Consider the following 12,415-nt stretch of genomic DNA (forward strand, 5'->3'; position numbering starts at 1 on the left):
GGGTGATTTATGCATTCATATGACAATTTAATTTTTTTAGGCCCTCCCTGTCAAAATCTGATCCGACACTTGTCAATCTTTTTTCCACAGCTCAGAAATGTTCAAAAAGTGTTTAAAGGTCAGTCATTATCAGTTTTGACTCGTCTTTCTCTCCTGCTGTCATATGGAAAATAAAAATGAAGATTCGAAATAATAAGCTAAAAGCTTAATATAAGAAATCATATTAAAAACAGTTTACACGTGATGGAAATTTCTATATTTTTCTTTATTTTCTATTTTCCATGTTCTGTTTGCACAGGTGATGGATGGCCTTCAGGATTTCTCTTGTGTATATGGCTAAAACATGTGTGTGTACAGTATGTATCCTCAAATGCATATCAGTGGGCTCTTATAAAATATGATTGACAGATAATTACAGTTTTGACAAAGCCTATTGACATGGCTAGATAGCAAGATGGACAAATCTAGTATTTCCACTGAGATCAAAAATTCAACCGCTTCTTTCATACATTACTGACACATCCTTTGATTGATTATCCTTCTCTCTGTGGCTTCAGATGAGAGTTATGAGACTGCAGCAGAACCCCTGCTCCTTGCCTGAGTCAGGACACAATCAGAAGTGTTAAAGTGAGAACCACCCCATCAGACAGTCTGTCCAGACAGGAAGTCACCCCGGAGGTGTGATGTCATTCAGACGGTGTCTTTGTCATGTGGCTGCTCTCACCAGGATGAGAGACGGCACTCGCTGTCAGGCTTCCCATTGATAAGAAATGGTCTTTTAGATGTTATATATTAATATATTCATTTAATAATGAATTTTCATTTTCATAATGTATCTTTTCCACTCGCAACCAGTGTTTGAGATAGCATTAATTATTATTATTTGAACTCATTTATATATTGAATGTTTTTCAAGTAATAAAAGCTCTTTTATGCTTTTATTGTTTGTTAATAACCCTGCTCAGAGTGCTGACAATGCTAAACAGAAATGACTTTTCCAGGAAGGAGAGTCAGGCAGTATTACTCCCTTGGCTTTTCAGTCATAAAATAGATTACAAATAATTGAGAAGTCCCATATAAAATATATAATTAGACAACATTCAGCATTATTTCATTAAATAAGTGATTTTTATGATGATTTTTAAATTCCATTTAAAGTGTTCTTGAGATAACTGATATCCTTATTTGTTTTTAAATCAGTTTCAAGATTCACATTCAAGGTATAACTGTAAATTAATAAGAACATAAAAACAAAATGAAATTCAGCAAGAATTGAATGTAAACACATTCAAAGAAAAAGTCACTGACTTGAAACCGGCCACACTGAAGAAATGATTTAATTTTGGGGGGGCTTGAATGATAAATGCAGATTGCTTTAAAATGAGTTTTGAATGAAGTGCATCAATACAAATTCATGAAAACTTTGAGGGGAAAAAAAACATACACAAAAATATGAACTATTTACAAACATTCCCATATTTTATTTTAAGTGTTAACATCTCATCAAACTGAAATTACACATGCAGCATGATTTTTCATCTTTATAAAAAGGAGCAAAGCACTCATTCCACTAAGATGCAGGAAAATTCACATTTGTTCTGTTTTATTGCTTTGACAGAGGGGTGAGTTAGTTTTGAAACCCCTCAGGACCCCTTTCACCCCAAACCTTTAAATGGATAAAACTCCAAAATGTGTGATGAAAAACAAACTAAATATCACCCAACAGACTAGTCACGTAAAATCATAATGTGTGTGCACAGACACACACGGAGCACACACAAAAACAAGCTAAACAAACATAGAAGTCCAGCTCTGTGACCTCTGAGAGTCTGCTGAAGACCTCCGTAACAGAAGTGTGGGGGTCTGATTCGTGATGATTGGGTGTTTATTTCCGCACATCTTCAGGAGAACTGGAGCTGTTGCACGCCTGGGATCTGCATCAGAATAAATGTAAATAAAAGCATCACTCAAAATGCTTAAAAGTGTAGACTGAATTGTGCCATCTTGAAATGACACTTGGTGTGATTCTGACCTGCTGATAGGAGGTGGTGTACACCATCACATTTTGTTGCTGTCCATCAGCTGTTATGATTCCTGCAGGCAGTGGATTTGCTGAGAAAGAAAAAGACTTAATTTTGTTGGACAGGTCAACATTTTATATATATATATCTATATATATATATATATATATATATATATATATATATATATATATATATAAAAATAAGTATCCAAGTATGCATAATAATTCTTGGTATTATTAGTAATTACTGTATAATAACAGTAATAATAATAAACTATTATAATTATGTCTATTTTCAAAATCAAAGTAATTAAAATTACATTTATTGATCAATTAATTATTAATACAAAACAAATGCAGGAAAAAATAGTGCATATACACAACCTAATTATTTAAATAATTTAATTTAAATACAAATTACATGAATATTGTAAATATTTTTATTTTCTGTTAATAAATTTAAAGTCAAACTGCATATTTATATATAGGTTATTTTTTACAATATGTTTGATAAATTTGCTGTTAATTTATTGCTGTTAATAAAAATGTAAAAAGATAATGAAAATAAAAATTTTCATATAAATATTTCAGACATTCGTTTGAATTAAAGACAAATAAATAATAACACAGTGTGCCATAAATTATTAAATGCTGCTTTGGCAACTACCTGAAATAAAACAGGTTTGTTGAAGTAGAATATGAAAAAACATACACAAAAATATATTTTTTTTTTAAATGAAGTAAAATAAAATTACTAAAATTAAAACGAATAATAAATAAATTGAATAAATTAATTAAAGTTACATAAAAATATATATATTATATATATATGAACAAAAAAAATGACCAAAAATGACTGAAACGGAAAATAAAATATATATATATATATATATATATATATATATACGGATATATATTATATATATATATATATATATATATATATATATATTAAATACTACAACTATAAACAAAAATTAACTAATTATTAATACAGTAGTATGTATTAGAATGTATTACACATCAAATAATAATAAATTAAATTCAAGTTTGGTTGTAAGCACCATGTACCCATCTGTACTAATCAGTTACTTACCGAATGTCTCGTCGGTCAGCTCCTCTCCCATGCCTTCGGTTACAGTTACAGAGCTTATGCCTTTCTCTCCTTTCATGGCCTGAGAACATTCACACAAATGTCTCGTCAATCAAAAGAGCTCAACCAATCAAGAGGAGGAATCCACACCTCGGACAGCTTCTTATGCTGCATGAAGCGAATAAGACTTTTGACTTCAATGATGTATGATGATGTCAATGTTACCTCTCTGAACTTCTGCAGGTAGAGCTTCAGAGGCTCCACGTACATGTCGAAACCCAGCGTGGACATTGCGAACAGGATGTCTTCGCCGTTTATGGTCTTGCGTTTCTCCTGATGGCATCTCTCGCTGGCTTCTGAAGTGATGAAGCTGATGAACTCGCTCACACACTCCTGCACACACTCCTTGGCGTCCTTCGCTATCTGAGGTGATGGAGAGAAAGTCTTTTAAGTAACGTTTATGCTAAAGTTTCACTTTCTTTTAACAAAATAAAGGGTATTAAATAAGAAGCTCTGAACAAATAAACAGAGAGGTGATCAGAGCATCTTTTTATACATAAACCAAATTAAAAAAAGGGGGGTTAATTTTTCCTTCTGCAAACCAAACTGCCTTGCCTTAAAAATGACTCACTTTTCCAGTTTGTGGGATTGCATTTTTCATGATTCGAGCAACGTTGGCGATGGGGAGATAGATGTCTTGTTCACGTAGGTTATCTTTGCTTCCATTGCCATCCTCGTGGTCATTGAGACCCTCATCACCTTCATCTTTACAAAAAATAAATAAGAAATGTTTATTAAGCATTTAATCAGAATGATTTCTGTATGATCACGTGACACTGAAGACTGGAGTAACGATGCTGAAAATTCAGCTTTGTCATCACATTTTATAATATATATATATGTACTTTTGAATAGTAATAGTAATATTTCACACAGTGTTAATGTTTTTACTGTATATTTGATCAAATAAATGCAGCCATGCTGAGTATAGAAAAACAGTTAAAAATCTTAATGATTCCAAACTTTTGACCAGAAGAGTAATTTATGAAAAGATAAATAATTTGTAATAATTTAAATCTTAAATCATTTATATAAAATCTTTTTATTATATAAAATTAAAATTTTAACATTTAAGTCAAATTATTTATTATTTTTAATCCGTTATTATTTAATTATATCAAATATTACATAATAGTTGCAGCATATTTTTATAATGCATAAATCAATTAATTAAATGATAATTAAATTTACAAATTTCTACATTTGTAAGAACTTACATGTGTTTAGCTTCACGTACCTTCTTGAGCTTGAGATAGAACAAAGTGACTACCAGCCATATACTCTCCTGTTATGCCAAGTTGGGAGGCATCTGTGGTTGAACTGTCTCCGTCCATCTGAAACATAAATTCAATTGTATTACAGCTGTAAATTATTGATTGTGTTTTTGTGTTATTGATTGAGCTGCCTACCTAAACAGCATTTTTTGGCCATCACAGTGCACTACTATACTTATATAAACGTATGTGGGCACGCAAAATTGAGACATTTCTTCACCATAGACGTACAATTATTAAGCCTCTGATATGATTTGAACCTTTATTTTATTCAATAACAAACGTTCATAATTGTCATCTTTCAGTGAATCACATAAACATTCATTTATATTCATTTTAAAAAAGATTAAAACACAAACTCCGCGTCTGCTTGTATTTAAATAATCAAAAAGACAGTCAGTGTAGGCCAAATATGAAATTTGACAAATAATAAAAATTTATTAAATGAAAAATAACAAGATTTATTATGAGATTTTGACAGCAGAACACATTGGTGTATTTTTTTGGTTAAAGAGCTCGCAGGTGCCAGCAAGCAATGTTCACACGCGCTAAATAAACACAAACCACACTTTCCCCCTGAATCATTCAGATAAATTGTTCAAATGAGTTATTATAACTGATAGACGCATTAAACAGCAGAAGAGGGCAGACGAGCTAAAGCGACCTCGGATCCGGTCGATGTAAACAAAGGGGCCGCGCGCGGTCACGAACTGTTAACAATTACTCCTACAACAGCGAGCTGCTTTTCATAAAGCGCGCTTAATTTCTCTTTCTCCCCGCCAACTAATAATAAAACACTCGCGCGCGGAGATTTCCATTCGATGTAACGAAATATGGGTTAGCAATCATTGGCCGGAGCCGCACACTAACCTGCGATGAAGCCCTGGTTGGTTCTCGCCTCGGCTCGGCCGTTTGGTTGGACAGAAAATGGCTGCGGGAGAGCCAGTCCCTGCGCGGGGCTGAACAGTGCTGGAGGAGGCCCCCTCGGACACTAGGTGGCGCTACAGCCCTTCTGGTTTAAAATAATAACGCACTGTTGTCGAAACAGCGCCTACTACTGGGAGAGGATGGTACACCGCGCTGAAACCAGGGCCAGCAACGAGGCTTCTGTGACGAATGTTTTATAGACAAATTCAAATTTAAGTCACTAAAGTTTTTATTCCTGTTTTATTTTATTTATTACAGTCAGTCAGTTGCCCCAAATATTTGACCACTGAATGAAAAAAAAAAAAACGAAAAAATAAGAAAATAATAAATGTTGTCATTTTATAATAGCATGCATATCTCAATGATAATTATATATTTTTATTTAATTGCATATTTATGTGAATTAAATAATGTTATATAGATGAAAATTTATTTTTAGTGGTGATTTTATTATTGTTCAGATGATTGTTTCTATGCAAATGACTCGTACAAATCTTTACAAACTTCAAACAGTCAATTATTCTCTTATATTAACATGGACACATTTTTGAAGTATACGTGAATGAATTGATAGTTTTATTCTGTTTTACAGTAAAAGATAATAAAACAAAACTATTGCAGGTGATTTAATCAAATAAAAATGTAAAAAATATTAAGCTATCAATACTGAGGCATTATTGTGTTTATTCTCCTTATTAATACATCCTGAAGATTAATAATTAATCAACACAAAAATAAAATCCACATGCATTGTTAAATTGTATAAGGCTGCCCAATGCAAATATTTGGACATTAAGACCATATGATATCCTGTCACTGAATGCACATTTCTGAACCATAAAAACATATAATTAACATATTTTTATTAAAACCAGATGAGAAATGTTGTACTATAGAGTACAAAAGAAAGAATACTTATCCAGGAAGATGAGTACAAATCAGAGATACATTTAACATAACAACATTTGGAAACAGACGACAGCAGCTCTTTATTCAATGAAGACAGTTGTGTGGCTTGGAGAAGTGCTATTGTCACATGAGGCAGCTTATGTGACTCAATGAACTGCACACAGGGATCTGACTGGCATGTATGGAGAGGCTGATATTTCAAGTAACATTCAACTGCGGAGAGAAATGGCAAATATGTAGACCAGCACATCAGAGAGTGGTCATAGATCAGACCTAATCTTCTGTTTAATGAAATTCGACGATGTCATTTGAATGTTTATGTCACCAGTGACATAAGAAGAAAACACAGTGTCAGAAAGCCAGTGCCCAAAAGATCCGCCAGAGCTGTTAGATACGGGATGGAGAAGCTATCAGGATCCCTGCCCCACTTCCACAAGCAATGAACCATCACATCAACAATGCCCAGCAGAAGGAACACCTGAATGAATGAAGATTCAGAATAAAATCAATAAACATATAGACATATGCTCCTCAATATGATCTCTTTCACTTGCCTGTGTGAAAGCAGCTGCCAAATAGAAGAAAATGAAGACTGCAGTGGGTGGATCCGGGCTGCCTTGTATCAGGTAAATGGTGTAGATGAAGACCAGGTGACCTGGGATGGCCAGCGTGAGCAGCACCTGTGCTGATCTCCCATTCGGTCCTGCCAGAAGTAATGCAAAGTGTTTTGAATTTTTGTTCTGAAATCTTAACCCAGGGGTTCTCAGCTCTGGCCCTCGAGATCCACTTTCCTGTACAGCTTAGCTCAATCCCTAATCAAACATACCTGAACAACCTAATCATGGTCTTCGTGATCACAAGAAAGTTACAGGCAGGTGATTTTAATCAGGGTTCGAGCTAAACTCTGCCAGAAATGAGGACCTTGATGGATAAACACAGATGGAAATCTGTTACCTGTGGTGCAAAAGTTGTGGCAAGGGGAGTAACATCCTTTAGCGTCATCTGGAAGCTCGCCCAGCGGACAGTGAAAATGAAGATACGTGGCTACACGACTAGCCTGGATGGAAACCAGATTACCACCAACACCTTAAAGGGATAGTCCACCATAAAAAAGAAGATATTTTGAAGAATGCTGGTAATGAAATGGTTTCGGGTCCCTTTGACTTCCACAGTATGGGAAAAAAATTTAGGAAGTATTTTGAAGAATGTTAGTAACAGAAACATTTTCAGGTTCCGAAACTGTTTTGGTTTCCAATATTTTTCAAATATCTTATTTTGTGTTCCAAAGTAAGTCATACAGGTTTGGAATGCCATGAGGGGGAGTAAATGATGGGAATTTACATTTTTGAGTAAACAATCCCTTTGAGGATAGGTTGATATTGGAATCTGAAAATATATCAGTTCAGTCTGACCCACCGTTTATAACAGGACTGTAGAGAACAACTCCTTCAAGCTTTGGATCAGTGATGGTACGGTCCAGAATCAGTCCTCCAAGACTGGAGATATGAAACAAAAAACCAACATAAGCTGGTTGTAAAAACATAATCGGTACAGCTGCACCATCACAAAAAGCTCCATGCTAGACTTATATTGATGTATCAAGTGGGAAACATTTACCTGCTGATCATCATTGCAGTTATTACTGGCTCCCAGCTGGAAAACAGCAGTTTTTGGCTGTCAGAATGCCGAAATGAAAGAATTACCCACATCGGCGTCAGGCATAGGAAAACAACACACACCAGGTAGGTAATATAAGGGTATGGCTCTACAAACAGAGAGAGTTAAAGGGTATTAAAGAGAGTAAAAACCCACACCTCTTAGGTGGAACAACATACTAGTCTTTGACCGGTTTCTGGTCTTTCATTCTCACCCATGCAGTAAAAGAAGCCTTGACTAATGACGGCCAGGAGTCCAAGTGTGATGATGTCACCTAAACTGGCAGCGATGGGCGTGGCTATGTTGTCAGGGTTCACGCCCACCTTCTTGGATCCAACAATCACACCAACCATTACGATGCCTAGAAAGATTTGCATATATCAAAATCAATATGTAAATGAAATTACAAATACATTTTTATGTGCATTACCGTTCTACCGGTTTTTGAAAGAAATGAATACTTCTTTCAGCAAGGATGCATTAAATTGATTAAAAGTGACACTTAAAACACTTATAAAGCTACAATACAAAAAATTATATTCTTTCAATTCATTTTGAAAAAGTCCAATGCTTGACCTTGTTTGTCATCACTTAGGATCTGCTTCCGTTAGTCTTACTGACAGTCTTATGCATTTATCCCAAATGCTGATAATGTGAGCTATGTGGCCTGAGGACGTTTGGTCTATATTCAGGACTTGTATGGAAAATGGGTTTGCATGGCCAAGATCACAAGCCACGAGTCATTCAAGTGAGAATAACCTCATGATCAGCACCCACAATGATGATGTCCTCTGTATTTGATGGCCATGAAGTGTTTCAAGATTATAAATGGTCTATTTTAAGTAGCTAAAAATTGGTCAGAAACAAAAGCTGGATGCAAACCCTGCAGCAGAGATGCTGTGAATGCTGTCACAATGCTGCAACAGCAAAGCAGAGCTACATGGTTCACGATGAGCTCTTCCTCCAGGATCCAACCAAGAGCCGAAGCTACCAGAGCAGCCAGGAAGCCCAAAACTGTAGCTTGTACCTAAAGAGACAAATAGAGGTCAAGGAAGAACAGAATTTCACCAAGCAAGCATCAAATGAGCTGGATTAACCTGTTTGAGGGCGAGATTTCCAATGATCAGGTTCCATTTCTCGCTTGAAGAGTTAAATCTGCCAACATTCACCTGCAGTACAGATATTCAAGCAATGAATGACTGTTTACTTTAGGCAATATAAAGCATTACAAACATAAATTAAATAAACCCTTTGATTTTGTTCAAATTGCAACATTCAAGTATAACCCTGAGGGCTGTTTTCTTCGTTCCTCACCATGACAAACAACGTGATGAAGGGGAAAGAACACAACACAGATACAATACAGCAGAAGAAGTAGATCATATGAGATGGGATGGTGTGCAGAACAGGGTTCCCACTTCTTACACACTTCATGACTTCCCAGTCGTTCATGAAAATTGTATACAGATTTTTAAAATAGACTGAATTCTAACAGATTCCATTTTTTTGAGATATGCATAACTAGAAAAAAATGGTATTTACAATTAAACACTTGTTTGTAAATATTTTTTTTTAATTTATAAATGGATAATATAATTGATTAATCAGTTCTAAAATATATTTATTATATTTTTCAATTGTTGCTTAAGCTTTGGGAATTGTTGATTTTTATTTTTTTTTTTTTGCAGTGATGGCATAGAAGCATTATTTGGGGTTCCCAAAAGGACCTTTCAGTGAACAATTCTTAAAAGAACCATTTTTAGTGTGAAAAACATTTTAATAATCAGAAAAATATTTTTCCACCACAAAGAACCACAATGCAAATGTTCTATGGATGTTAAAGGTCCTTCATGGAACCATCAGTGCTAATAAAGAACCTTTATTTTCACATTCTGGATTTCAGATAGAAAGATATATTCAATGCATCTTAATTAATAATAAAATTGCTAATATTACTAATAAAGTAAAAGATATTATTTGAATTGGGGTCCCCACTAAGCTTCCTAACTAGATTGACCAGCAAATCTTCATTGCTTAACATCATCAGAAAGACTTAAGGGATAATGATACTGATAAGCTAATGATAATTATTTTCACATTTATTGGCCCGTAACAGATAATTGGCTTATGTTAGAATACTGTACTAAATGAAAAATGAATTAAATGCTACAAGAAATTTTTTTTGCAGAATTGTGCATCCCCAAATCTTTTTCTGGGGAACAGCATGGCTTTTGGACTGGCATAAAAGCAACATAAACCAGCCTGAAAATAAAATGCTGGTTCAGTGGGGTTTCACAGGTATCTAGACGACACAGTTATCTTACAGCAGTGGAAAGTCTTGATGCCAATGTCATCTCCAGGTTCCCCTTTAGGCCCAGTAGAGGTGGGACAAGGATGAAGATCTCAGTCACATTACGGAAAACGTCCCAGTGCTGATTCATCAACACAAAGAAGAACCATTTATAGTCAGCTTAATCAAAATCAACCCTATCACCTTCATCATCATCTCCCTACTCACCTGCACTACATCCAGCAACATCCCTGCCAGAACCGTCCCAAAACCAGCTAGGAGGAATGGAAACAAAATCTGTATCACCAAGGCCCGGACTGACTCGCTCGGCATCTCCTGGCCATGAATCTCCGATATGGTGCCAGAAGCCAATGCTGTCCCGTAAAACTCATTGTGAAATAAGGGATCCGACTCTGAAAATTCTTTACTGCTGAAGCTTGATGTTCGGTCGGGTCTTCTGGTCTCTGGCATAAACTGGCATAAACTGCCATTTTCTCTGGATGACAGGTGAGCTGAGGTCAGCTGACACTCTTTCTGTTTTCTTCAGTGAGGGATGCCATGGTCATCACACAACCATATCAAAAAATATATGAGTTTAAATTCAAAATACCAAGAGTTGTTTGTTGCAAACAAATCATGTAAAGGTACTTGATAGAATGAATCTTAGATTGTGTGTATAGATGAATTTTAGATGAAATTAGTATAGATGATCTGAGTGAGTTTGATGATAAAGTTGCTTGACATCTCACCTGAAACACATGAAAAACTTCAGCCAAGAATAAAAAACGATCCACATCAAACCAGGGTTATTTTAGTTGAACTGAAACTCCTTTAGTTTAATTTTATGTCCTAAAATAACTAAAACTGAAATAAAAAAATATTAACTATGTAGACATATTAAAAATTACAAAAATGACTAAAACTTTAACTAAAATTAAAACAAGATACAAAAATAAAAATATAAATCAAAATATTAATAAAACTATAATAGTATCTCAATGAAGAAAAAACAACAACACTGCATCAAGCAGTTCATTTGTTGATTTGTAATAATAATGAATATGCTTCATTGTTAAATATTGACAGCATGAGATCACTTAAAACTAGTAGTCTCGCCTGTTACAGATGCCAGCATTTTCTGATTTATTATATCACATTTGATTTGGAGTCATCCTAAATGTAACCACTATAGATCAAGTTCGAACCATTCAACTATTAAGCTATTCAACCACACTTACAGACAACAGAATTATCATTCAGTGATTATACTGGTTTGACATACTAATATATATGCAGAAAAATAAAATGCTTATTATTTAATAAGATGATTACATCTGTGTTCATTTAATAATATACTGAAATATACTGATAGTAAGCAGTATTATTTTTTGCTATTAATTTATCTTTAATTGTACAGTCAGTCTTTACAAAAATGTATCTTACCTCTAAGCAGCAAAGTCCTAAAACCAACAAGCTGAACATGTGGTGGAGAACTCCTTTCTTTCGCATTCAGCCTTCATACACAGTACTAGCAGACAGTGAAGTCAATGGAGGTTTGTGAAGCCACTCTGTTTGTGCTGAGCTCATAAATGCCCAGGAACTCATTTGGCACACGTTTCTCATTAGAAAACAGAGGACAGACTAAAATAGGGCTGCACGGTATGTGGTTATGAATGCGGCCTTCAGGCTTTTGCCTCTACTGGTAAATAATAATGCATTAATTTGCACAATTAGAAGGAAAACGTTCCATAACTTGTGTTGTTGCTGTGCTTTATGACGCCACTCGTAGGACAGAGCGAGAACTGCAAGTCAAAAGTCACGAGATACATGAGAAAAAACATTCGTTTTTAACAGCAATATCTCTATGTTTAAATTGATCAGAGACTATACATTTACTCAAATACAATATTTCTCGTCTCTTTAATTTATTTTTATCAAAATTATGATTATAATCATTCCAAAACCCCCTGTCCTCAGAATATATATATATATATATATAATATATATATATATATATATATATATATATATATATATATATATATATATATATATATATATATATATATATTATATATATATATATATATATATATATATATATAATTCCATTCAAAAAGTGAAACTTGTATATTATATTCATTCATTACACACAGACTGATATATTTCAAATGTTTATTTCT

General features: G+C 34.3%; 2 protein-coding genes across 4 annotated transcripts; both read right to left on the reverse strand.

Moving 5' to 3' along the window:
• Nucleotides 1-1,455: 1,455 nt before the first annotated feature.
• LOC109073885 (nuclear transcription factor Y subunit beta-like) lies at nt 1,456-5,467 on the reverse strand. Its single transcript, XM_019089954.2, has 7 exons — nt 5,321-5,467; nt 4,414-4,510; nt 3,748-3,881; nt 3,342-3,539; nt 3,120-3,198; nt 2,033-2,112; nt 1,456-1,934 (listed from the first exon to the last, which is right to left on the reverse strand). The coding sequence occupies exons 2-7, from the start codon at nt 4,508-4,510 to the stop codon at nt 1,902-1,904; spliced, it is 621 nt and encodes a 206-aa protein (XP_018945499.2). The 5' UTR covers nt 5,321-5,467; the 3' UTR covers nt 1,456-1,901.
• A 554-nt stretch (nt 5,468-6,021) lies between these two features.
• On the reverse strand, nt 6,022-12,156 carry slc41a2a (solute carrier family 41 member 2a). 3 transcript variants are annotated; one of them, XM_019089953.2, is made up of 12 exons: nt 11,676-12,156; nt 10,461-10,773; nt 10,267-10,374; nt 9,040-9,111; nt 8,825-8,969; nt 8,157-8,303; nt 7,904-8,051; nt 7,703-7,782; nt 7,241-7,372; nt 6,841-6,989; nt 6,612-6,764; nt 6,024-6,499 (listed from the first exon to the last, which is right to left on the reverse strand). In XM_019089953.2, exons 2-12 carry the CDS (start codon nt 10,701-10,703, stop codon nt 6,485-6,487), a joined length of 1,392 nt encoding a protein of 463 aa, XP_018945498.1. In that variant the 5' UTR covers nt 10,704-10,773; nt 11,676-12,156; the 3' UTR covers nt 6,024-6,484. The 3 variants fall into 3 exon arrangements, with proteins under 3 accessions (XP_042571440.1, XP_018945498.1, XP_042571439.1); XM_042715505.1 differs by having other exon boundaries at nt 10,461-10,981; XM_042715506.1 differs by lacking the exon at nt 11,676-12,156 and having other exon boundaries at nt 6,022-6,499; nt 10,461-10,771.
• Between the last annotated feature and the right edge of the window lie 259 nt (nt 12,157-12,415).

The sequence above is a fragment of the Cyprinus carpio genome, chromosome A25 (assembly GCF_018340385.1).
Source record: "Cyprinus carpio isolate SPL01 chromosome A25, ASM1834038v1, whole genome shotgun sequence".
Taxonomy (NCBI): Eukaryota; Metazoa; Chordata; class Actinopteri; order Cypriniformes; family Cyprinidae; genus Cyprinus; species Cyprinus carpio.

What these genes read in the sequence shown, in the direction of transcription:
- LOC109073885 (XM_019089954.2), bottom strand. Translation starts at nt 4,510, where the DNA reads ATGGACGGAGACAGTTCAACCACAGATGCCTCCCAACTTGGCATAACA. An exon ending in CAATCCCACAAACTGGAAAA is followed by an intron (nt 3,540 to 3,747) that starts GTGAGTCATTTT and finishes CCATCACCTCAG; the next exon opens with ATAGCGAAGGACGCCAAGGA. An exon ending in GCTGACCGACGAGACATTCG is followed by an intron (nt 2,113 to 3,119) that starts GTAAGTAACTGA and finishes TTTCTTTCTCAG; the next exon opens with CAAATCCACTGCCTGCAGGA.
- slc41a2a (XM_042715506.1), bottom strand. Translation starts at nt 10,703, where the DNA reads ATGCCAGAGACCAGAAGACCCGACCGAACATCAAGCTTCAGCAGTAAA. An exon ending in CCACAACTTTTGCACCACAG is followed by an intron (nt 6,990 to 7,240) that starts GTAACAGATTTC and finishes TACTTCTGGCAG; the next exon opens with GACCGAATGGGAGATCAGCA. An exon ending in TGGCAGCTGCTTTCACACAG is followed by an intron (nt 6,765 to 6,840) that starts GCAAGTGAAAGA and finishes TCATTCATTCAG; the next exon opens with GTGTTCCTTCTGCTGGGCAT.